Source organism: Oncorhynchus clarkii, chromosome 12 (assembly GCF_045791955.1).
Source record: "Oncorhynchus clarkii lewisi isolate Uvic-CL-2024 chromosome 12, UVic_Ocla_1.0, whole genome shotgun sequence".
Lineage (NCBI taxonomy): Eukaryota > Metazoa > Chordata > Actinopteri > Salmoniformes > Salmonidae > Oncorhynchus > Oncorhynchus clarkii.
This window is the reverse complement of record NC_092158.1, coordinates 2959023-2983084: the sequence shown is the minus strand read 5'-3', so window position 1 is coordinate 2983084 and position 24062 is coordinate 2959023. Positions and strand designations below refer to the sequence as shown.

General features: G+C 41.7%; 1 protein-coding gene across 1 annotated transcript in view; it reads right to left on the bottom strand.

Annotated features, from left to right (window-relative positions):
• LOC139421811 (glutamate receptor ionotropic, NMDA 3A-like) overlaps window positions 1-24062 on the bottom strand; it is a 92483-nt gene that overhangs the window by 43352 nt on the left and 25069 nt on the right. Inside the window, exons 2-4 of the mRNA XM_071172931.1 lie at window positions 9747-10387; window positions 1675-1870; window positions 595-1449 (exon numbers count right to left, since the gene is read on the bottom strand). Of these exons, the coding sequence (XP_071029032.1) occupies window positions 595-1449; window positions 1675-1870; window positions 9747-10387 (1692 nt within the window). The remainder of the gene's footprint in view (window positions 1-594; window positions 1450-1674; window positions 1871-9746; window positions 10388-24062) is intronic.

Here is a 24062-nt window from a genome sequence, read left to right as displayed (position 1 = left end):
GTATTATCTCTACTGGTCTCCCCTGTATTATCAGTACTAGTCTCCCCTGTATAATCTGTACTAGTCTCCCCTGTATTATCTGTACTAGTCTCCCCTGTATTATCTGTACTAGTCTCCCCTGTATTATCTGTACTAGTCTCCCCTGTATTATCTGTACTAGTCTCCCCTGTATTATCAGTACTAGTCCCCCTGTATTATCTGTACTAGTCTCCCCTGTATTATCCGTACTAGTCTCCCCTGTATTATCTGTACTAGTCTCCCCTGTATTATCTGTACTAGTCTCCCCTCAGCCCTGTACTAGTCTCCCCTGTATTATCTGTACTAGTCTCCCCTGTATTATCAGTTCTAGTCTCCCCTGTATTATCTGTACTAGTCTCCACTGTATTATCTCTATTAGTCTCCCCTGGTTTAGCTGTACTAGTCTCCCCATCAGCCCCACAACACCCTATGAACCCATCTTTCTATACTCACCAGTCAGTCACCAAATCACAAATGAGGTACTATTTATGCACATATTACAAGTAGTACTCATCTACATATCATACATATTTATCCCATATTTGATAGGTGTTAGTACAGCTGAGTAGTCCTTACCTTTGGATCGTGTATTCCTGAGAGTTGCTCGAAGGTTTTCTCCCCCACCATGACGGCGGCCAGATTGGCTGTGTAGGTGGACAGACAGAACAGGCAGAAGATAGCCCAGAGATTCATGAGGAACCGCCCCGTCCAGCACTTAGGAGGTTTAATGGCAGCTGTACGGCCAAACAGGATGGCATAGCAGACGTTCAGAGCCGAGGAGAAGGAGAACACCTTATCTCTGTTCCTGCCTCGCGGCGTCATCCCAAACGGGCTGTTCCACTCGTAGATGGTCAGGAACACGGCAGTAACGTGTAGTGAGACGAATATCCCTAGCCACATGGACCAGTGCAGGGGCCACATGAATGCCCCGATGGGCGCGGCCGTATCCCGGGTCCGTACCAGGATGCCCAGAGAGGTGGAGAAGAACGGGGAGGTGAAGTCTATAACCCTGCTCCGGGCCGAGTTGATACTGAAAGATGTGACGGCCAGGTGGGCCGCTCCGCTGAGGAGATCCCCCACCAGCCCTGTCCAGCGTCCATTCTTAAACCCACCGTACTTGCCGTCGCCTACAATATACAGGTCGAAGTCAAACCCCATGTCCTCCGCCAGTTTCTCCAGTAGATCGACGCAGTAGCCGTAGCAACACTTCTTATACTCCATGGGAATGCTGTCGTTAGGCCCCCGCATCTGGAGGAAGAGAGACTGGAGAAGGGCTGTGTTGTTGGTGAGGGGGTTCAGGCAGAGCTGACCAGCGGGACAGAGACCGTCCTCATCCACCTCCCGGGTGAAGACGAAGGGGTGTTCCACTAACGTCACCACCCGGAGGTGGAGCCGCGACGGGCGCCGCCAGTCACCTCTCTGGTGGGACGACTAATTGTTAGACCAGGCAGCACAGTTCATAAGGGAGAGGGAGAGTGGGAGAGAGAGAGAGAGAGAGAGAGAGAGAGAGAGAGAGAGAGAGAGAGAGAGAGAGAGAGAGAGAATATAATAGTAGCAGCAGTATCAACATGTTTGGCATAAGTAAAGAGTGGAATGATAGCACAAACACTGGGTACCCAGAATACAATGTTTTGGCATCATAGACATCGTTGTCACCTGTTTGTTGGTCCAGGCAGTGTAGTCCAGTAGCACCCTGCCATGCTTCCATCGGCCCAGCCTGGCCCACATGGGCTTCCCTATGGGGTCGTGTTGCAGGGACCAGATGAAGTGATGGCTCTCAGAGGAGATCACTGTCTCCTCCTGGGACGAGATGAAACCACTCAGACCGTCAAACGACGTGTTGGACAGAAACCTGCAGGGAGGGGTGGGGGGGGGGCAGGTTAGGGTTAGTGTCAGGTTAGGGTAATGTCAGGTTAGGGTCAGGTTAGTGTCAGGTTGGGGTAATGTCAGGTTAGGGTATTGTCATGTTAGGGTAATGTCAGGTTAGGGTAATGTCAGGTTAGGGTAATGTCCGTTTGGGGTAATATCAGGTTAGGTTCAGGTTAGTGTCAGGTTGGGATAATGTCAGGTTAATGTCAGGTTAGTGTCAGGTTAGAGTAATGTCAGGTTAGGGTCAGGTTAGGGTCAGTGTCAGGTTAGAGTAATGTCAGGTTAGAGTAATGTCAGGTTAGGGTCAGGTTGGGTTAATGTCAGGTTAGTGTCAGGTTGGGGTAATGTCAGGTTAGTGTCAGGTTAGGGTAATGTCAGGTTAGAGTAATGTCAGGTTAGAGTAATGTCAGGTCCGGGTCAGGTTAGTGTCAGGTTGGGGTAATGTCAGGTCAGGGCCAGGTTAGTTTCAGGTTGTGGTAATGTCAGGTTAGGCTCAGTTTAATCTCAGGTTGGGGTAATGTCAGGTTAGGGTTAATGTCAGGTTAGATTAATGTCAGGTTAGAGTAATGTCAAGTTAGGGTAATGTCAGGTTAGAGTAATGTCAGGTTAGGGTCAAGTTGGGGTAATGTCAGGTCAGGGTCAGGTTGGGGTAATGTAAGGTTAGGGTCAGGTTAGGGTAATGTCAGGTCAGGTTAGTGTCAGGTTGGGGTAATGTCAGGTTAGTGTCAGGTTGGGGTAATGTCAGGTTAGGGTCAGGTTAGGGTAATGTCAGGTTAGGGTAATGTCAGGTCAGGTTAGTGTCAGGTTGGGGTAATGTCAGGTCAGGTTAGGGTCAGGTTGGGGTAATGTCAGGTTAGTGTCAAGTTGGGGTAATGTCAGGTTAGGGTAATGTCAGGTCAGGTTAGTGTCAGGTTAGGGTCAGGTTGGGGTAATGTCAGGTTAGGGTCAGGTTGGGGTAATGTCAGGTTATTGTCAGGTTAGGGTAATGTCAGGTCAGGATAGTGTCAGGTTGGGGTAATGTCAGGTCAGGTTAGTGTCAGCTACTAGCTACTGTGATGAGCTCTACACGGGACAAGACAGGTTCCTTCGGTGCCCATTTGGCCGTTTGACAAGGCCTGAGCCCATGCCAGGACAGGCAAGGACAGGGTTCTGTCTGGTCAAACAGAACCAGCAGGGGGGTCAGACGTGCTCCAGATCTGAGATGATAAGGGGATCTAGCACACCGATGATGAAGACCGTGAACAGCAGACTCTACAGCCGGCTGTGTGTGAGCTGGAAGACCTTTCCTAAAAGATAAACGGTTCCTATTTCATTGCTCTCTTGCAAGCTGTGCTTTTATTTCTTTATTTGATTATTTTTATTATGGCAAACTGAGCTGTTGGAGTGACCGGTTGGTGGGTAACCAACAGCTGACTTTACAGTTGTGTTTGTTTGTTTGTTTGTTTGTTTGTGTTTGTGTGTGTGTGTGTGTGTGTGTGTGTGTGTGTGTGTGTGTGTGTGTGTGTGTGTGTGTGTGTGTGTGTGTGTGTGTGTGTGTGTGTGTGTGTGTGTGTGTGTTTGTGTTTGTTTTGTTTGTTGTGCTGGCTGCTACAGCTTAAACCTCCTCAGACCACAGGGAAGAAGTCTGACACAGGTCAAAATCTGTCAGGAAGGAACACTGCAGATAGCAGAATGTTTAGAAACACTGCAGATAGGACAATGTTTAGAAACACTGCAGATAGCAGAATGTTTAGAAACACTGCAGATAGGAAAATGTTTAGAAACACTGCAGATAGCAGAATGTTTAGGAACACTGCAGATAGCAGAATGTTTAGAAACACTGCAGATAGCAGAATGTTTAGAAACACTGCAGATAGGGGAACAGAGGTGGCAGGTAAGGAGGAGGAGGAGGAGGAGGAGGAGGAGGAGGAAGATGAGGAGGAAGAGTCTGCAGGCATAAGAGTGCATATGTCCCAAATGGCTCTCTATTCTCTTTACAGTGCACTACTAATATAGTGCACTACCCTACGGGACCTGATCAAAAGTAGTGCTCTATGAAGGTAATAGGTAGTCATTTGGGGCGCAGGGGGATCCATCAAGACAGAAAGGTCTACTCCGCAGAGCATGACTCTCTTCAGGTCACTGACATGCTCTGAATAGACAGCGGAACCACTGAACCGTGTTTCTACGGCAGCAGAATGTCAAGACACTTTCCACTGTCTAAAACTGTCATACAGGGCTCGCTTATCTCAGTCACCTTCCTTCCCTGAATGACATGCTACTGAGCTCTATTCAATGTCACATCAGGTGGTCTGCTGTTAATGTTGTTGTGGCATTTTAAAAGAGACACATGTCATAAAACATGATACAGTACATCTAGTGTTGTCCCCATACCAAAGTTAAAACTTCAATATTGATACCAGGTTAAGTATTATAATACTCTATACCATCGTAATACTCCATATCATCATGATACTCCATACCATCATAGTACTCCATACCATTATATTTCTCAATACCATCATAATACTACATAATACTCAATGCCATCATGATACTCCATACAATCGTGATACTCCATAATACTCCATACTATCGGGATACGCCATAATAATCCATACAATCGTGATACTCCATAATACTCCATACAGTCGTAATACTCCATAGTACTCCATACAATTGTAATACTCCATGCATTCATAATACCCCATACAGCCGTATTCCTCCACAATAATACACACCATCATAATACTCCATAATACTCCATGCAATCATACTACTCCATAATACTCCCGCCCATCACAATACGCCACAATACTCCATAATACTCCATAATACGCCCTCCCGTCATAATACTCCATACAATCATAATACTCCCTAATACTCCACAATACTCCACAATAGTACATACTACTCTGTAACCTCCATAATATCCCAATAATACTCCGTGGTGCTCCCTCCCATCATAATACTCCATAATACTCCCTCCCATCATAATACTCCATAATACTCCATAATACCCCCTCCCATCATACTACTCCATAATACCCCATAATACCCCCCCCCCCCCCCCCCCCCGTCATAATACTCCATAATACTCCACAATACTCCCGTCCATCATAATACTCCATAATACTCCACAATACTCCCGCCCATCGTAATGTTCCATAATACTCCCCCCCATCATAATACTCCATAATACTCCACAATCCTCCCGTCCATCATAATACTCCATAATACTCCACAATACTCCCGCCCATCGTAATATTCCATAATACTCCCCCCCATCATAATACTCCATAATACTCCACAATCCTCCCCCCCATCATACTACTCCATAATACTCCATTCCGTCATACTACTTCATAATACCCCATGCCATCGTAATACTCCAAAATACTCCGTACCATCATGATACTCCGGAATACTCCATACCATCATAATACTCCATAGTACTCCATACCACCATAATACTCCATAGTACTCCATACCAGCAGGGTACTCCACACCATCATAGTACTCCATACCAATAGAGTACTCCATACCAACATAGTACTCCATACCATCATGATACTCCATAATACTTCATACCATCATAATACTCCATACCATCATAGTACTCCACACCATCATAGTACTCCATACCATCATAGTACTCCATACCATCATAGTACTCCATACCATCATAGTACTCCATACCATCATAGTACTCCATACCATCATGATACTCCATAATACTCCATACCATCATAATACTCAAAACCATCATAGTACTCCATACCATCATAGTACTCCATACCATCATAGTACTCCATACCATCATGATACTCCACAATACTCCATACCATCATAGTACTCCATACCATCATGATACTCCATAATACTCGATACCATCAAAATACTCCATACCATCATAGTACTTCATACCATCATAATACTCTATAATACTCCATACCATCACAATACGTCGTACCATCATAATACTTCATACCATCATAATACTCCATACCATCATGATACTCCATAATACTCCATACCATCATAATACTCCATACCATCATAATACACCATACCATCATAATACTCTATAATACTCCATACCATCACAATACGCCGTACCATCATAGTACTACACACCATCATAGTACTCCATACCATCATAGTACTCCATACCATCATAGTACTCCATACCATCATGATACTCCATAATACTCCACACCATCATAATACTCCATACCATCATGATACTCCATAATACTCCACACCATCATAATACTCCATACCATCATGATACTCCATACCATCATAATACTCCATACCATCATAATACTCCATACCATCATGATACTCCATAATACTCCATACCATCATAATACTCCATACCATCATAGTACTCCATACCATCATGATACTCCATAATACTCCATACCATCATAATACTCCATACCATCATAATACTCCATACCATCATAATACTCGAAACCATCATAGTACTCCATACCATCTTAGAACTCCATACCATCATAGTACTCCGTACCATCATGATACTCCATAATACTCCATACCATCATAGTACTCCATACCATCATAGTACTCCATTCCATCATAATACTCCATACCATCATAATACTCCATACCATCATGATACTCCATAATACTCCATAACATCATAATACTCCATACCATCATAGTACTCCGTACCATCATGATACTCCATAATACTCCATACCATCATAGTACTCCATACCATCATAGTACTCCATACCATCATAGTACTCCATACCATCATAATACTCCATACCATCATAATACTCCATACCATCATACTACTCCATACCATCATAAGACCATACCATCATAGTACTCCATACCATCATAGTACTCCGTACCATCATGATACTCCATAATACTCCATACCATCATAGTACTCCATACCATCATAGTACTCCATACCATCATGATACTCCATAATACTCCATGCCATCATAGTACTCCAAACCATCATAGTACTCCATACCATCATAATACTCCATACCATCATAGCACTCCATACCATCATGATACTCCATAATACTCCATACCATCATAATACTCCATACCATCATAATACACCATACCATCATAATACTCTATAATACTCCATACCATCACAATACGCCGTACCATCATAGTACTACACACCATCATAGTACTCCATACCATCATAGTACTCCATACCATCATAGTACTCCATACCATCATGATACTCCATAATACTCCACACCATCATAATACTCCATACCATCATGATACTCCATAATACTACACACCATCATAATACTCCATACCATCATGATACTCCATACCATCATAATACTCCATACCATCATAATACTCCATACCATCATGATACTCCATAATACAGTACATCTAGTGTGGTCCCCATCCCAGAGTTAAAACTTCAATATTGATACCAAGTTAAGTATTATAATACTCTATACCATCATAATACTCCATAATACTCCCTCCCATCATAATACGCCACAATACTCCATAATACTCCATCATACTCCATAATACTCCCTCCCATCATAATACGCCACAATACGCCACAATACTCCATAATACTCCATAATACGCCCACCCATCGTAATACCCCATAATACTACATCATACTCCATAATACTCCCTCCCATCATAATACTCCCTCTCATCATAATACTCCCTGCCATCATAATACTCCATACTACTCCATAATGCCCCATCCCATCATAATACTCCATACTACTCCATAATGCCCCATCCCATCATAATACTCCATAATACTCCAAAATACCCCCTCCCATCATAATACTCCATACTACTCCATAATACCCCATCCCATCATAATACTCCATAATACTCCAAAATGCCCCATCCCATCATACTCCATAATACTCCCTCCCATCATAATACTCCCTCCCATCATAATACTCCATACCATCATACTACTCCATAATACTCCATACCATCATACTACTCCATAGTACTCCATACCATCATACTACTCCATAATACTCCATACCATCATACTACTCCATAGTACTCCATACCATCATACTACTCCATAATACTCCATACCATCATACTACTCCATAATACTCCATACCATCATACTACTCCATAGTACTCCATACCATCATACTACTCCATAACACTCCATACCATCATACTACTCCTTAGTACTCCATACCATCATACTACTCCATAATACTCCATACCATCATACTACTCCATAATACTCCATACCATCATACTACTCCATAGTACTCCATACCATCATACTACTCCATAATACTCCATACCATCATACTACTCCATAATACTCCATACCATCATACTACTCCATAATACTCCATACCATCATAGTACTCAACACCATCATAGTACTCAACACCATCATCCTACTCCATACTACTCCATACTACTCCATACCATCATACTACTCCATAATACTCCATACCATCATAGTACTCCATACCATCATAATACTCAATACCGTCACAATACTCCATACCATCATAAGACCATACCATCATAGTACTCAATACCGTCACAATACTCCATACCACCGTAATACTCTATGCACTCGTAATGCTCCATAATACTCCATACCATCATAATACTCCACACCATCATAGTACTCCATACCATCATAATACCTCACACCATAATAGTACTCCATACCATCATAATACTCCATAGTACTCCATGCCATCATAATACCATCATAACTTTATTTATCGTACTTTACAGTAATATCTCAGCATCTGTGTATTTATCATACTTGACTGAGTAATATCTCAGCATCAGTGTATTATCATACTTGACTGAGTAATATCTCAGTATCGGTGTATTATCATACTTGACTGAGTAATATCTCAGTATCGGTGTATTTATCGTACTTGACTGAGTAATATCTCAGCATCTGTGTATTATCATACTTGACTGAGTAATATCTCAGCATCAGTGTATTTATCGTACTTGACTGAGTAATATCTCAGCAACAGTGTATTATCATACTTGACTGAGTAATATATCAGCATCTGTGTATTATCATACTTGACTGAGTAATATCTCAGCATCCGTGTATTATCATACTTGACTGAGTAATATCTCAGCATCCGTGTATTATCATACTTGACTGAGTAATATCTCAGCATCTGTGTATTATCATACTTGACTGAGTAACATCTCAGCATCCGTGTATTATCATACTTGACTGAGTAATATCTCAGCAACAGTATATTTATCATACTGCACCAGGCCAGATATTTCCCTGAGATTATCATGTGTTAACAGGTATTGAATCATATAGACCTATTGTACTGAATAATATAGACCTATTGAAATTAGTCATATAGACCTATTGAAATGAATCATATAAACCTACTGTACTGAATCATATAGACCTATTGAAATGAATCATGTATTGTACTGAATAATATAGACCTATTTTACTTAATCATATAGATCTATTGAAATTAATCATATAGACCTACTGTACTGAATCATATAGATCTATTGAAATGAATCATATAGGCATATTGTACTGAATCATATAGATGTACTTAACTGAATTATATAGACCTATTGTACTGAATCACATAGACCTATTGTACTGAATCATATAGACTTGTTGTACTGAATCATATAGATGTATTTAACTGAATTATATAGACCTATTGTACTGAATCACATAGACCTATTGTATTGAATCATATAGACCTATTGAACTTAATCATATAGACCGTATTGAGCTGAATCATACAGACCTATTCTGAATCATGCACTTGGACTAAATCACCACAAACGTCTTTATTAATGCTTATATGAGAAGTGAATCAGCATCAGTACTGCACCTGGACAGATATTTCCCTGAGGTCATGTTCCTGTTCTGGCTACTCTGTGTATCCATGCAGTTGGTGATGGAGGGGATGAGGGCGAGCTCAGGGGAGCGGTACGCAGCTGACCCCACCACCCGGGCCACCAGCTCCAGCCCATCCTGTACGTAGTGATCCAGTGAGGGAGTCCCCATCCTGCCATGGGCCAGCAGTCCCGCCGGCAGCCCCTCGGTCCTCAGCTCCTCCACGTCCTGTGTGTCCCCCAACACCCAGTGGTACTCTGGCAGCATCAGGCCCAGCTTGGTCACCACATTAAAGATCCTCTTGATGTCCCGGATGTCGCAGCCGAATGTTACGACTGTAGACGTTGACTCCTTGATGGACTCCAGGTATCCCCGTAGAGAGGTCTGGAAGTCAGCCTTGGAGACAGAGCTGTTAGGGTGAGAGTTGGGCGAGGTGCTGGAGTTGGTGATGTTGACCACAGAGCCCAGGTGGAACTTGGTGTTGTTACGGAGACGAACCAGGAAGCTGGAGACATTCCATTCCTGACAGAGCAGGAGGCTGACGTCATACCAGCTGTTGATCACCAGCAGGGAGTAGAGCAGCTCCACCTGGGGCAGGGCCGGGTTCTGCATCGGCATCTGGAAATGGAGAGGGTTCTGAAGGGAGGGAGGGAGGGATGGAGGGAGGGAGAGAGAGAGAGAGAGAGAGAGAGAGAGAGAGAGTGAGGGAGAGACGGAGAGAGAGGGAGAGAGGGAGAGAGGGAGACAGAAAGAGAGAGGGAGAGAGGGAGAGAGAGAGAGAGAGAGAGAGAGAGAGAGAGAGAGAGAGAGAGAGAGAGAGAGAGAGAGAGAGAGAGAGAGAGAGAGAGAGAGAGAGAGAGAGACAGAGAGAGAGAGAGAGAGGGAGAGAGGGAGAGAGAGAGAGAGGGAGAGAGAGGGAGAGAGAGAGACGGGGAGAGAGAGAGAGAGAGACGGGGAGAGAGAGAGAGAGAGAGAGAGAGAGAGAGAGAGAGAGAGAGAGAGAGACTTGTTAGTGATATGCAAAATAACCATGTTTAATTTATAGACTAACTATAACTGGCTGACTAGAACCAATGTGTCTGTCATCGTATTAGGTTATCACTAATCTCAGCACCCACTGGGTACAGGCATCAGATCAACATCCAGTTTTGATTTCAATTTGGATGAGTTGTCAACCTACATGAATTCAACGTGAAATCAACCAAACATTTCACCATTGGCTTTAGGATAAAAGTTGGGTGAAAAGAATAACTGAATTCCCTCCCTGACGTTGATGACTTCAGTTTTCCACGTTGATTCAACGTCATCACACTGAATTCTTGCTGGTGAAATAACATTGATTCAACCAGTTTTTGCCCAGTGCGAAGAGACTAGGCCATCACTGAAGCTGTGGCACCAGGGCTTGGACTCAAACTATTTATACAGTATAAGTCAGAAGTTTACATACACCTTAGCCAAATACATTTCAACTCAGTTTTTCACAATTCCTAACAATTAATCCGAATAAATAGTCCCTGTCTTAGGTCAGTTAGGTATCACCACTTTATTTTAAGAATGTGAAATGTCAGAATAATAGCAGACAGAATTATTTATTCCAGCTTTTATTTTTTTCATCACATTCCCAGTGGGTCAGAAGTTTACATACATTCAATTAGTAATTGGTAGCTTAACTTGGGTCAAACGTTTTGGGTAGCCTTCCACAAGCTTCCCACAATAAGTTGGGTGAATGTTGGCCCATTCCTCCTGACAGAGCAGGTGTAACGGAGTCAGGTTTGTCAGCCTCCTTTCTCACACACGCTTTTTCAGTTCTGATGTTCTGCCCACAAATGTTCTATAGGATTGAGGTCAGGGCTTTCTGATGGCCACTCCAATACCTTGACTTTGTTGTCCTTAAGCCATTTTGCCACAACTTTGGAAGTATGCTAGGGGTCATTGTCCATTTGGAAGACCATTTGCGACCAAGCTTGAACTTCCTGACTGATGTCTTGAGATGTTGCTTCAATAAAGTTCCACATAATTTTCCTACCTCATGATGCCATCTATTTTGTGAAGAGCACCAGTCCCTACTGCAGCAAAGAACCCCCAGAACATGATGCTGCCACCCCCGTTCTTCATGGCTGGGATGGTGTTCTTCGGCTTGCAAGACTCTCCTTTTTCCTCCAAACATAACAATGGTCATTATAGCCAAACAGTTATACACTGCTCAAAAAAATAAAGGGAACACTAAAATAACACATCCTAGATCTGAATGAATGAAATATTCTTATTAAATACCTTTTTCTTTACATAGTTGAATGTGCTGACAACAAAATCACACAAAAATGATCAATGGAAATCAAATTGATCAACCCATGGAGGTCTGGACTTGGAGTCGCACTCAAAATTAAAGTGGAAAAACACACTACAGGCTGTTCCAACTTTGTAATGTAATGTCCTTAAAACAAGTCAAAATGAGACTCAGTAGTGTGTGTGGCCTCCGCGTGCCTGTATGACCTCCCTACAACGCCTGGGCATGCTCCTGATGAGGTGGCGGATGGTCTCCTGAGGGATCTCCTCCCAGACCTGGACTAAAGCATCCGCCAACTCCTGGACAGTCTGTGGTGCAATGTGGCGTTGGTGATTGGAGCGAGACATGATGTCCCAGATGTGCTCAATTGGATTCAGGTCTGGGGAATGGGCGGGCCAGTCAATAGCATCAATGCCTTCCTCTTACAGGAACTGCTGACACACTCCATCCACATGAGGTCCAGCATTGTCTTGGATTAGGAGGAACCCAGGGCCAACCGCACCAGCATATGGTCTCACAAGGGGTCTGAGGATCTCATCTCGGTACCTAATGGCAGTCAGGCTACCTCTGGCGAGCACATGGAGGGCTGTGCGGCCCCCCAAAGAAATGCCACCCCACACCATGACTGACCCACCGCCAAACCGGTCATGCTGGAAGATGTTGCAGGCAGCAGAACGTTCTCCACGGCGTCTCCAGACTCTGTCACGTCTGTCACATGTGCTCAGTGTGAACAGCTTTCATCTGTGAAGAGCACAGGGCGCCAGTGGCGAATTTGCCAATCTTGGTGTTCTCTGGCAAATGCCAAACGTCCTGCACGGTGCTGGGCTGTAAGCACAACCCCCACTTGTGGACGTCGGGCCCTCATACCACCCTCATGGAGTCTGTTTCTGACCGTTTGAGCAGACACATGCACATTTGTGGCCTGCTGGAGGTCATTTTGCAGGGCTCTGGCAGTGCTCCTCCTGCTCATCCTTGCACAAAGGTGGAGGTAGCGGTCCTGCTGCTGGGTTGTTGCCCTCCTACGGCCTCCTCCACGTCTCCTGATGTACTGGCCTGTCTCCTGGTAGCGCCTCCATGCTCTGGACACTACGCTGACAGACACAGCAAACCTTCTTGCCACAGCTCGCATTGATGTGCCATCCTGGATGAGCTGCACTACCTGAGCCACTTGTGTGGGTTGTAGACTCCCTCTCATGCTACCACTAGAGTGAAAGCACCGCCAGCATTCAAAAGTGACCAAAACATCATCCAGGAAGCATAGGAACTGAGAAGTGGTCTGTGGTCCCCACCTGCAGAACCACTCCTTTATTGGGGGTGTCTTGCTAATTGCCTATAATTTCCACCTGTTGTCTATTCCATTTGCACAACAGCATGTGAAATGTATTGTCAATCAGTGTTGCTTTGTGGAGGTCTACAATAATCTTTGGAGGTCTTGGCTCATTTCTTCTGATTTTCCCATGATGTCAAGCAAAGAGGCACTGAGTTTGAAGGTAGGCCTTGAAATACATCCACAGGTACACCTCCAATTGACTCAAATGATGTCAATTAGCCTATCAGAAGCTTATAAAGCCATGACATAATTTCCTGGAATTTTCCAAGCTGTTTAATGGCACAGTCAACTTAGTGTATGTAAACTTCTGACCCACTGGAATTGTGATACAGTGAAGTAAGTGAAATAACCTGTCTGTAAACAATTGATTGAAAAATTACTTGTGTCATATACGTATATACAAAGTAGATGTCCTAACCAACTTGCCAAATCTATAGTTTGTTAACAATACATTTATGGAGTGGTTGAAAAATGAGTTTTAGTGACTCCAACCTAAGTGTATGTAAACTTCCGACTTGAACTGTACAGTATACAGAACCAGTCAAAGTTTGGCCTACTCATTCTAGGATTTTTCTTTATTTGTACTATTTTCTAATAATTTGTTTGACACTTTATTGGTTACTATAGGATTCCATATGTGCTATTTCATAGTTTTGATTTCTTCACTCTTAATCTACATTGTAGACAAGAGTAAAAATAAAGAAAAACTCTAGAATGAGTAGGGGTGTCCAAACTTTTGACTGGTACTGTATATATATATATATATATTCACTCAACCAGCTTCATGAGGTAGTCACCTGGAATGCAATTTCATTAACAGGCTTGTTAACAGATCATGTCATTTCCTGACCTTAGTTCCTTTGTTATGTTTCTTGTTTAGGTTGGTCAGGGCGTGAGTTGGGGTGGGCATTCTATGTATTGTTCTAGTTTTGGTTTTCTATGTGTTTGGCCTGGTATGGTTCTCAATAAGAGGCAGCTGTCAATCGTTGTCTCTGATTGAGAACCATTTTAGGGAGCCTGTTTTTCCCACTTGATTTGTCGGTAGTTGTTTTCTGTTTTGTGTTGTTGCACCTTACAGGACTGTTTCGTTCACTCTCTGTGATGTTTTGATTATTCAGTGTTCAGTTGATTTATTAAATATTAACATGGACACATACCACGCTGCATTTTGGTCCGATCTTGACTACTCTTCCTCTGATGACGAGGAGAACCATTTCAGATCATTTGTGGAATTGATCTAATGTGTTTTAATGTTTGAGCCAATTAGTTGTGACAAGGTAGGGGTGGTAAACAGAAGATAGCCCTATTTGGTAAAAATACCAAGTCCATATTATGGCAAGAACAACTCAAATAAGCAAAGAGAAATGACAGTCCATAATTACTTTAAGACGTGAAGGTCAGTCAATTCAGAAAATGTCAATAACTTTTAAAGTTTCTTCACGTGCAGTCGAAAAAACCATCAAGCGCTATGATGAAACTGGCTCTCATGAGGACCACCACAGGAAAGAAGGACCCAGAGATACCTCTGCTGCAGAGGATAAGTTCATTAGAGTTACCAGCCTCAGAAATTGCAGCCCAAATAAATGCTTCACAGAGTTCAAGTAACAGACACATCTCAACATCAACTGTTCAGATGAGACTGCGTGAATAAGGCTTTCATGGTCGAATTGCTGCAAAGAAACCACTACTAAAGGACACCAATAAGAAGAAGACACTTTCTTGGGCCAAGAAACACAAGAAATCGACATTAGACCAGTGGAAATCTGTCCTGTGGTCTGATGAGTACACATTTGATTTGTTCCAACCACCGTGTCTTAGTGAGACACAGAGGAGGAGAACGGATGATCTCTGCATGTGTGGTTCCCGCCATGAAGCATGGAGGAGGAGGTATGATGATGTGGGGGTGTTTTGCTGGTGACACTTTTGGTGATTATTTAGAATTCAAGGCACACTTAACCAGCATGGCTACTACAGCATTCTGCAGCAATACGCAATCCCATCTGGTTTGCGTGTAGTGGGACTATAATTTGTTTTTCAACAGGACAATGACCCAACACACCTTCAGGCTGTGTAAGGACTATTTGACAAAGAAGGAGAGTGATGGAGTGCTGCATGAGATGACCTGGCCTCCACAATCACCAGACCTAAACCAAATTGAGATGGTTTTTGGATGAGTTGGACGGCACAGTGAAAGAAAAGCAGCCAAACTGTGTTCAGCATATGTGGGAACTCCTTCAAGACTGTTGGAAAAGCATTCCAGGTGAAGCTGGTTGAGAGAATGCCAAGACTGTACAAAGCTGTCATCAAGGCAAAGGGTGGCTATTTTGAAGAATCTAAAATGATAACATATATTTTAATTTTTTGGTTACTACATGATTCCATATGTGTTATTTCATAGTTTTGATGTTTTCACTATTATTCTACAATGTAGAAAATAGTAAGAATAAAGAAAACCCTTGAATGAGTAGGTGTGTCCAAACTGTTAACTGGAACTATATTTATATATACAGTATATACACACACTACTGTTCAAAAGTTTGGGGTCACTTAGAAATGCCCTTGTTTTTAAAAGAAAAGCAACATTTTTGTCCATTAAAATAACATAACATTAATCAGAAATTCAGTGTAGGCATTGTTAATGTTGTAAATGACTATTGTAGCTGGAAATGGCAGATTTTTAATGGAATATCTACATAGGCGTACAGAGGCCCATTATCAGCAACTATCACTCCTATGTTCCAATGGCACGTTGTGTTAGCTGATCCAAGTATATAATTTTAAAAGGCTAATTGATCATTAGAAAACCCTTTCGCAATTATGTTAGCACAGCTGAAAACTGTGTACGGATTAAATAAGCAATAAAACTGGCCTTCTTTAGACTAGTTGAGTATCTGGAGCATCAGCATTTTTGGGTTCGATTTACAGACTCAAAATGGCTAGAAACAAATAACTTTCTTCTGAAACTCGTCAGTCTATTCTTGTCCTGAGAAATGAAGGCTATTCCATGTGAGAAATTGCCAAGAAACTGAAGATCTCTTACAACGCTGTGTACTACTCCCTTCACAGAACAGCGCAAACTGGCCCTAACAAGAATAGAACTAGGAGTGGGAGGACAAGTACATTAGAGTGTCTAGTTTGAGAAACAGATACCTCACAAGTCCTCAACTGGCAGCTTCATTAAATAGTACCCACAAAACACCAGTCTCAACATCAACAGTGAAGAGGCGACTCTGGGATGCTGGACTTCTAGGCAGTGTTGCTTAGAAAAAGCAATATCTTAGACTGGCCAAAAAATAGAAAATATGAAGATGGGCAAAAGAACACAAACACTGGACAGAGGAACTCTGCCTAGAGAAGGAGCTGCACTACCTGAGCCACTTGTGTGGGTTGTAGACTCCCTCTCATGCTACCACTAGAGTGAAAGCACCGCCAGCATTCAAAAGTGACCAAAACATCATCCAGGAAGCATAGGAACTGAGAAGTGGTCTGTGGTCCCCACCTGCAGAACCACTCTTTTATTGGGGGTGTCTTGCTAATTGCCTATAATTTCCACCTGTTGTCTATTCCATTTGCACAACAGCATGTGGAATGTATTGTCAATCAGTGTTGCTTTGTGGAGGTCTACAATAATCTTTGGAGGTCTTGGCTCATTTCTTCTGATTTTCCCATGATGTCAAGCAAAGAGGCACTGAGTTTGAAGGTAGGCCTTGAAATACATCCACAGGTACACCTCCAATTGACTCAAATGATGTCAATTAGCCTATCAGAAGCTTATAAAGCCATGACATAATTTCCTGGAATTTTCCAAGCTGTTTAATGGCACAGTCAACTTAGTGTATGTAAACTTCTGACCCACTGGAATTGTGATACAGTGAAGTAAGTGAAATAACCTGTCTGTAAACAATTGATTGAAAAATTACTTGTGTCATATACGTATATACAAAGTAGATGTCCTAACCAACTTGCCAAATCTATAGTTTGTTAACAATACATTTATGGAGTGGTTGAAAAATGAGTTTTAGTGACTCCAACCTAAGTGTATGTAAACTTCCGACTTGAACTGTACAGTATACAGAACCAGTCAAAGTTTGGCCTACTCATTCTAGGATTTTTCTTTATTTGTACTATTTTCTAATAATTTGTTTGACACTTTATTGGTTACTATAGGATTCCATATGTGCTATTTCATAGTTTTGATTTCTTCACTCTTAATCTACATTGTAGACAAGAGTAAAAATAAAGAAAAACTCTAGAATGAGTAGGGGTGTCCAAACTTTTGACTGGTACTGTATATATATATATATATATATTCACTCAACCAGCTTCATGAGGTAGTCACCTGGAATGCAATTTCATTAACAGGCTTGTTAACAGATCATGTCATTTCCTGACCTTAGTTCCTTTGTTATGTTTCTTGTTTAGGTTGGTCAGGGCGTGAGTTGGGGTGGGCATTCTATGTGTTGTTCTAGTTTTGGTTTTCTATGTGTTTGGCCTGGTATGGTTCTCAATAAGAGGCAGCTGTCAATCGTTGTCTCTGATTGAGAACCATTTTAGGGAGCCTGTTTTTCCCACTTGATTTGTCGGTAGTTGTTTTCTGTTTTGTGTTGTTGCACCTTACAGGACTGTTTCGTTCACTCTCTGTGATGTTTTGATTATTCAGTGTTCAGTTGATTTATTAAATATTAACATGGACACATACCACGCTGCATTTTGGTCCGATCTTGACTACTCTTCCTCTGATGACGAGGAGAACCATTTCAGATCATTTGTGGAATTGATCTAATGTGTTTTAATGTTTGAGCCAATTAGTTGTGACAAGGTAGGGGTGGTAAACAGAAGATAGCCCTATTTGGTAAAAATACCAAGTCCATATTATGGCAAGAACAACTCAAATAAGCAAAGAGAAATGACAGTCCATAATTACTTTAAGACGTGAAGGTCAGTCAATTCAGAAAATGTCAATAACTTTTAAAGTTTCTTCACGTGCAGTCGAAAAAACCATCAAGCGCTATGATGAAACTGGCTCTCATGAGGACCACCACAGGAAAGAAGGACCCAGAGATACCTCTGCTGCAGAGGATAAGTTCATTAGAGTTACCAGCCTCAGAAATTGCAGCCCAAATAAATGCTTCACAGAGTTCAAGTAACAGACACATCTCAACATCAACTGTTCAGATGAGACTGCGTGAATAAGGCTTTCATGGTCGAATTGCTGCAAAGAAACCACTACTAAAGGACACCAATAAGAAGAAGACACTTTCTTGGGCCAAGAAACACAAGAAATCGACATTAGACCAGTGGAAATCTGTCCTGTGGTCTGATGAGTACACATTTGATTTGTTCCAACCACCGTGTCTTAGTGAGACACAGAGGAGGAGAACGGATGATTTCTGCATGTGTGGTTCCCGCCATGAAGCATGGAGGAGGAGGTATGATGATGTGGGGGTGTTTTGCTGGTGACACTTTTGGTGATTATTTAGAATTCAAGGCACACTTAACCAGCATGGCTACTACAGCATTCTGCAGCAATACGCAATCCCATCTGGTTTGCGTGTAGTGGGACTATAATTTGTTTTTCAACAGGACAATGACCCAACACACCTTCAGGCTGTGTAAGGACTATTTGACAAAGAAGGAGAGTGATGGAGTGCTGCATGAGATGACCTGGCCTCCACAATCACCAGACCTAAACCAAATTGAGATGGTTTTTGGATGAGTTGGACGGCACAGTGAAAGAAAAGCAGCCAAACTGTGTTCAGCATATGTGGGAACTCCTTCAAGACTGTTGGAAAAGCATTCCAGGTGAAGCTGGTTGAGAGAATGCCAAGACTGTACAAAGCTGTCATCAAGGCAAAGGGTGGCTATTTTGAAGAATCTAAAATGATAACATATATTTTAATTTTTTGGTTACTACATGATTCCATATGTGTTATTTCATAGTTTTGATGTTTTCACTATTATTCTACAATGTAGAAAATAGTAAGAATACAGAAAACCCTTGAATGAGTAGGTGTGTCCAAACTGTTAACTGGAACTATATTTATATATACAGTATATACACACACTACTGTTCAAAAGTTTGGGGTCACTTAGAAATGCCCTTGTTTTTAAAAGAAAAGCAACATTTTTGTCCATTAAAATAACATAACATTAATCAGAAATTCAGTGTAGGCATTGTTAATGTTGTAAATGACTATTGTAGCTGGAAATGGCAGATTTTTAATGGAATATCTACATAGGCGTACAGAGGCCCATTATCAGCAACTATCACTCCTATGTTCCAATGGCACGTTGTGTTAGCTGATCCAAGTATATAATTTTAAAAGGCTAATTGATCATTAGAAAACCCTTTCGCAATTATGTTAGCACAGCTGAAAACTGTGTACGGATTAAATAAGCAATAAAACTGGCCTTCTTTAGACTAGTTGAGTATCTGGAGCATCAGCATTTTTGGGTTCGATTTACAGACTCAAAATGGCTAGAAACAAATAACTTTCTTCTGAAACTCGTCAGTCTATTCTTGTCCTGAGAAATGAAGGCTATTCCATGTGAGAAATTGCCAAGAAACTGAAGATCTCTTACAACGCTGTGTACTACTCCCTTCACAGAACAGCGCAAACTGGCCCTAACAAGAATAGAACTAGGAGTGGGAGGACAAGTACATTAGAGTGTCTAGTTTGAGAAACAGATACCTCACAAGTCCTCAACTGGCAGCTTCATTAAATAGTACCCACAAAACACCAGTCTCAACATCAACAGTGAAGAGGCGACTCTGGGATGCTGGACTTCTAGGCAGTGTTGCTTAGAAAAAGCAATATCTTAGACTGGCCAAAAAATAGAAAATATGAAGATGGGCAAAAGAACACAAACACTGGACAGAGGAACTCTGCCTAGAGAAGGAGCTGCACTACCTGAGCCACTTGTGTGGGTTGTAGACTCCCTCTCATGCTACCACTAGAGTGAAAGCACCGCCAGCATTCAAAAGTGACCAAAACATCATCCAGGAAGCATAGGAACTGAGAAGTGGTCTGTGGTCCCCACCTGCAGAACCACTCCTTTATTGGGGGTGTCTTGCTAATTGCCTATAATTTCCACCTGTTGTCTATTCCATTTGCACAACAGCATGTGAAATGTATTGTCAATCAGTGTTGCTTTGTGGAGGTCTACAATAATCTTTGGAGGTCTTGGCTCATTTCTTCTGATTTTCCCATGATGTCAAGCAAAGAGGCACTGAGTTTGAAGGTAGGCCTTGAAATACATCCACAGGTACACCTCCAATTGACTCAAATGATGTCAATTAGCCTATCAGAAGCTTATAAAGCCATGACATAATTTCCTGGAATTTTCCAAGCTGTTTAATGGCACAGTCAACTTAGTGTATGTAAACTTCTGACCCACTGGAATTGTGATACAGTGAAGTAAGTGAAATAACCTGTCTGTAAACAATTGATTGAAAAATTACTTGTGTCATATACGTATATACAAAGTAGATGTCCTAACCAACTTGCCAAATCTATAGTTTGTTAACAATACATTTATGGAGTGGTTGAAAAATGAGTTTTAGTGACTCCAACCTAAGTGTATGTAAACTTCCGACTTGAACTGTACAGTATACAGAACCAGTCAAAGTTTGGCCTACTCATTCTAGGATTTTTCTTTATTTGTACTATTTTCTAATAATTTGTTTGACACTTTATTGGTTACTATAGGATTCCATATGTGCTATTTCATAGTTTTGATTTCTTCACTCTTAATCTACATTGTAGACAAGAGTAAAAATAAAGAAAAACTCTAGAATGAGTAGGGGTGTCCAAACTTTTGACTGGTACTGTATATATATATATATATATATTCACTCAACCAGCTTCATGAGGTAGTCACCTGGAATGCAATTTCATTAACAGGCTTGTTAACAGATCATGTCATTTCCTGACCTTAGTTCCTTTGTTATGTTTCTTGTTTAGGTTGGTCAGGGCGTGAGTTGGGGTGGGCATTCTATGTGTTGTTCTAGTTTTGGTTTTCTATGTGTTTGGCCTGGTATGGTTCTCAATAAGAGGCAGCTGTCAATCGTTGTCTCTGATTGAGAACCATTTTAGGGAGCCTGTTTTTCCCACTTGATTTGTCGGTAGTTGTTTTCTGTTTTGTGTTGTTGCACCTTACAGGACTGTTTCGTTCACTCTCTGTGATGTTTTGATTATTCAGTGTTCAGTTGATTTATTAAATATTAACATGGACACATACCACGCTGCATTTTGGTCCGATCTTGACTACTCTTCCTCTGATGACGAGGAGAACCATTTCAGATCATTTGTGGAATTGATCTAATGTGTTTTAATGTTTGAGCCAATTAGTTGTGACAAGGTAGGGGTGGTAAACAGAAGATAGCCCTATTTGGTAAAAATACCAAGTCCATATTATGGCAAGAACAACTCAAATAAGCAAAGAGAAATGACAGTCCATAATTACTTTAAGACGTGAAGGTCAGTCAATTCAGAAAATGTCAATAACTTTTAAAGTTTCTTCACGTGCAGTCGAAAAAACCATCAAGCGCTATGATGAAACTGGCTCTCATGAGGACCACCACAGGAAAGAAGGACCCAGAGATACCTCTGCTGCAGAGGATAAGTTCATTAGAGTTACCAGCCTCAGAAATTGCAGCCCAAATAAATGCTTCACAGAGTTCAAGTAACAGACACATCTCAACATCAACTGTTCAGATGAGACTGCGTGAATAAGGCTTTCATGGTCGAATTGCTGCAAAGAAACCACTACTAAAGGACACCAATAAGAAGAAGACACTTTCTTGGGCCAAGAAACACAAGAAATCGACATTAGACCAGTGGAAATCTGTCCTGTGGTCTGATGAGTACACATTTGATTTGTTCCAACCACCGTGTCTTAGTGAGACACAGAGGAGGAGAACGGATGATCTCTGCATGTGTGGTTCCCGCCATGAAGCATGGAGGAGGAGGTATGATGATGTGGGGGTGTTTTGCTGGTGACACTTTTGGTGATTATTTAGAATTCAAGGCACACTTAACCAGCATGGCTACTACAGCATTCTGCAGCAATACGCAATCCCATCTGGTTTGCGTGTAGTGGGACTATAATTTGTTTTTCAACAGGACAATGACCCAACACACCTTCAGGCTGTGTAAGGACTATTTGACAAAGAAGGAGAGTGATGGAGTGCTGCATGAGATGACCTGGCCTCCACAATCACCAGACCTAAACCAAATTGAGATGGTTTTTGGATGAGTTGGACGGCACAGTGAAAGAAAAGCAGCCAAACTGTGTTCAGCATATGTGGGAACTCCTTCAAGACTGTTGGAAAAGCATTCCAGGTGAAGCTGGTTGAGAGAATGCCAAGACTGTACAAAGCTGTCATCAAGGCAAAGGGTGGCTATTTTGAAGAATCTAAAATGATAACATATATTTTAATTTTTTGGTTACTACATGATTCCATATGTGTTATTTCATAGTTTTGATGTTTTCACTATTATTCTACAATGTAGAAAATAGTAAGAATAAAGAAAACCCTTGAATGAGTAGGTGTGTCCAAACTGTTAACTGGAACTATATTTATATATACAGTATATACACACACTACTGTTCAAAAGTTTGGGGTCACTTAGAAATGCCCTTGTTTTTAAAAGAAAAGCAACATTTTTGTCCATTAAAATAACATAACATTAATCAGAAATTCAGTGTAGGCATTGTTAATGTTGTAAATGACTATTGTAGCTGGAAATGGCAGATTTTTAATGGAATATCTACATAGGCGTACAGAGGCCCATTATCAGCAACTATCACTCCTATGTTCCAATGGCACGTTGTGTTAGCTGATCCAAGTATATAATTTTAAAAGGCTAATTGATCATTAGAAAACCCTTTCGCAATTATGTTAGCACAGCTGAAAACTGTGTACGGATTAAATAAGCAATAAAACTGGCCTTCTTTAGACTAGTTGAGTATCTGGAGCATCAGCATTTTTGGGTTCGATTTACAGACTCAAAATGGCTAGAAACAAATAACTTTCTTCTGAAACTCGTCAGTCTATTCTTGTCCTGAGAAATGAAGGCTATTCCATGTGAGAAATTGCCAAGAAACTGAAGATCTCTTACAACGCTGTGTACTACTCCCTTCACAGAACAGCGCAAACTGGCCCTAACAAGAATAGAACTAGGAGTGGGAGGACAAGTACATTAGAGTGTCTAGTTTGAGAAACAGATACCTCACAAGTCCTCAACTGGCAGCTTCATTAAATAGTACCCACAAAACACCAGTCTCAACATCAACAGTGAAGAGGCGACTCTGGGATGCTGGACTTCTAGGCAGTGTTGCTTAGAAAAAGCAATATCTTAGACTGGCCAAAAAATAGAAAATATGAAGATGGGCAAAAGAACACAAACACTGGACAGAGGAACTCTGCCTAGAGAAGGAGCTGCACTACCTGAGCCACTTGTGTGGGTTGTAGACTCCCTCTCATGCTACCACTAGAGTGAAAGCACCGCCAGCATTCAAAAGTGACCAAAACATCATCCAGGAAGCATAGGAACTGAGAAGTGGTCTGTGGTCCCCACCTGCAGAACCACTCTTTTATTGGGGGTGTCTTGCTAATTGCCTATAATTTCCACCTGTTGTCTATTCCATTTGCACAACAGCATGTGGAATGTATTGTCAATCAGTGTTGC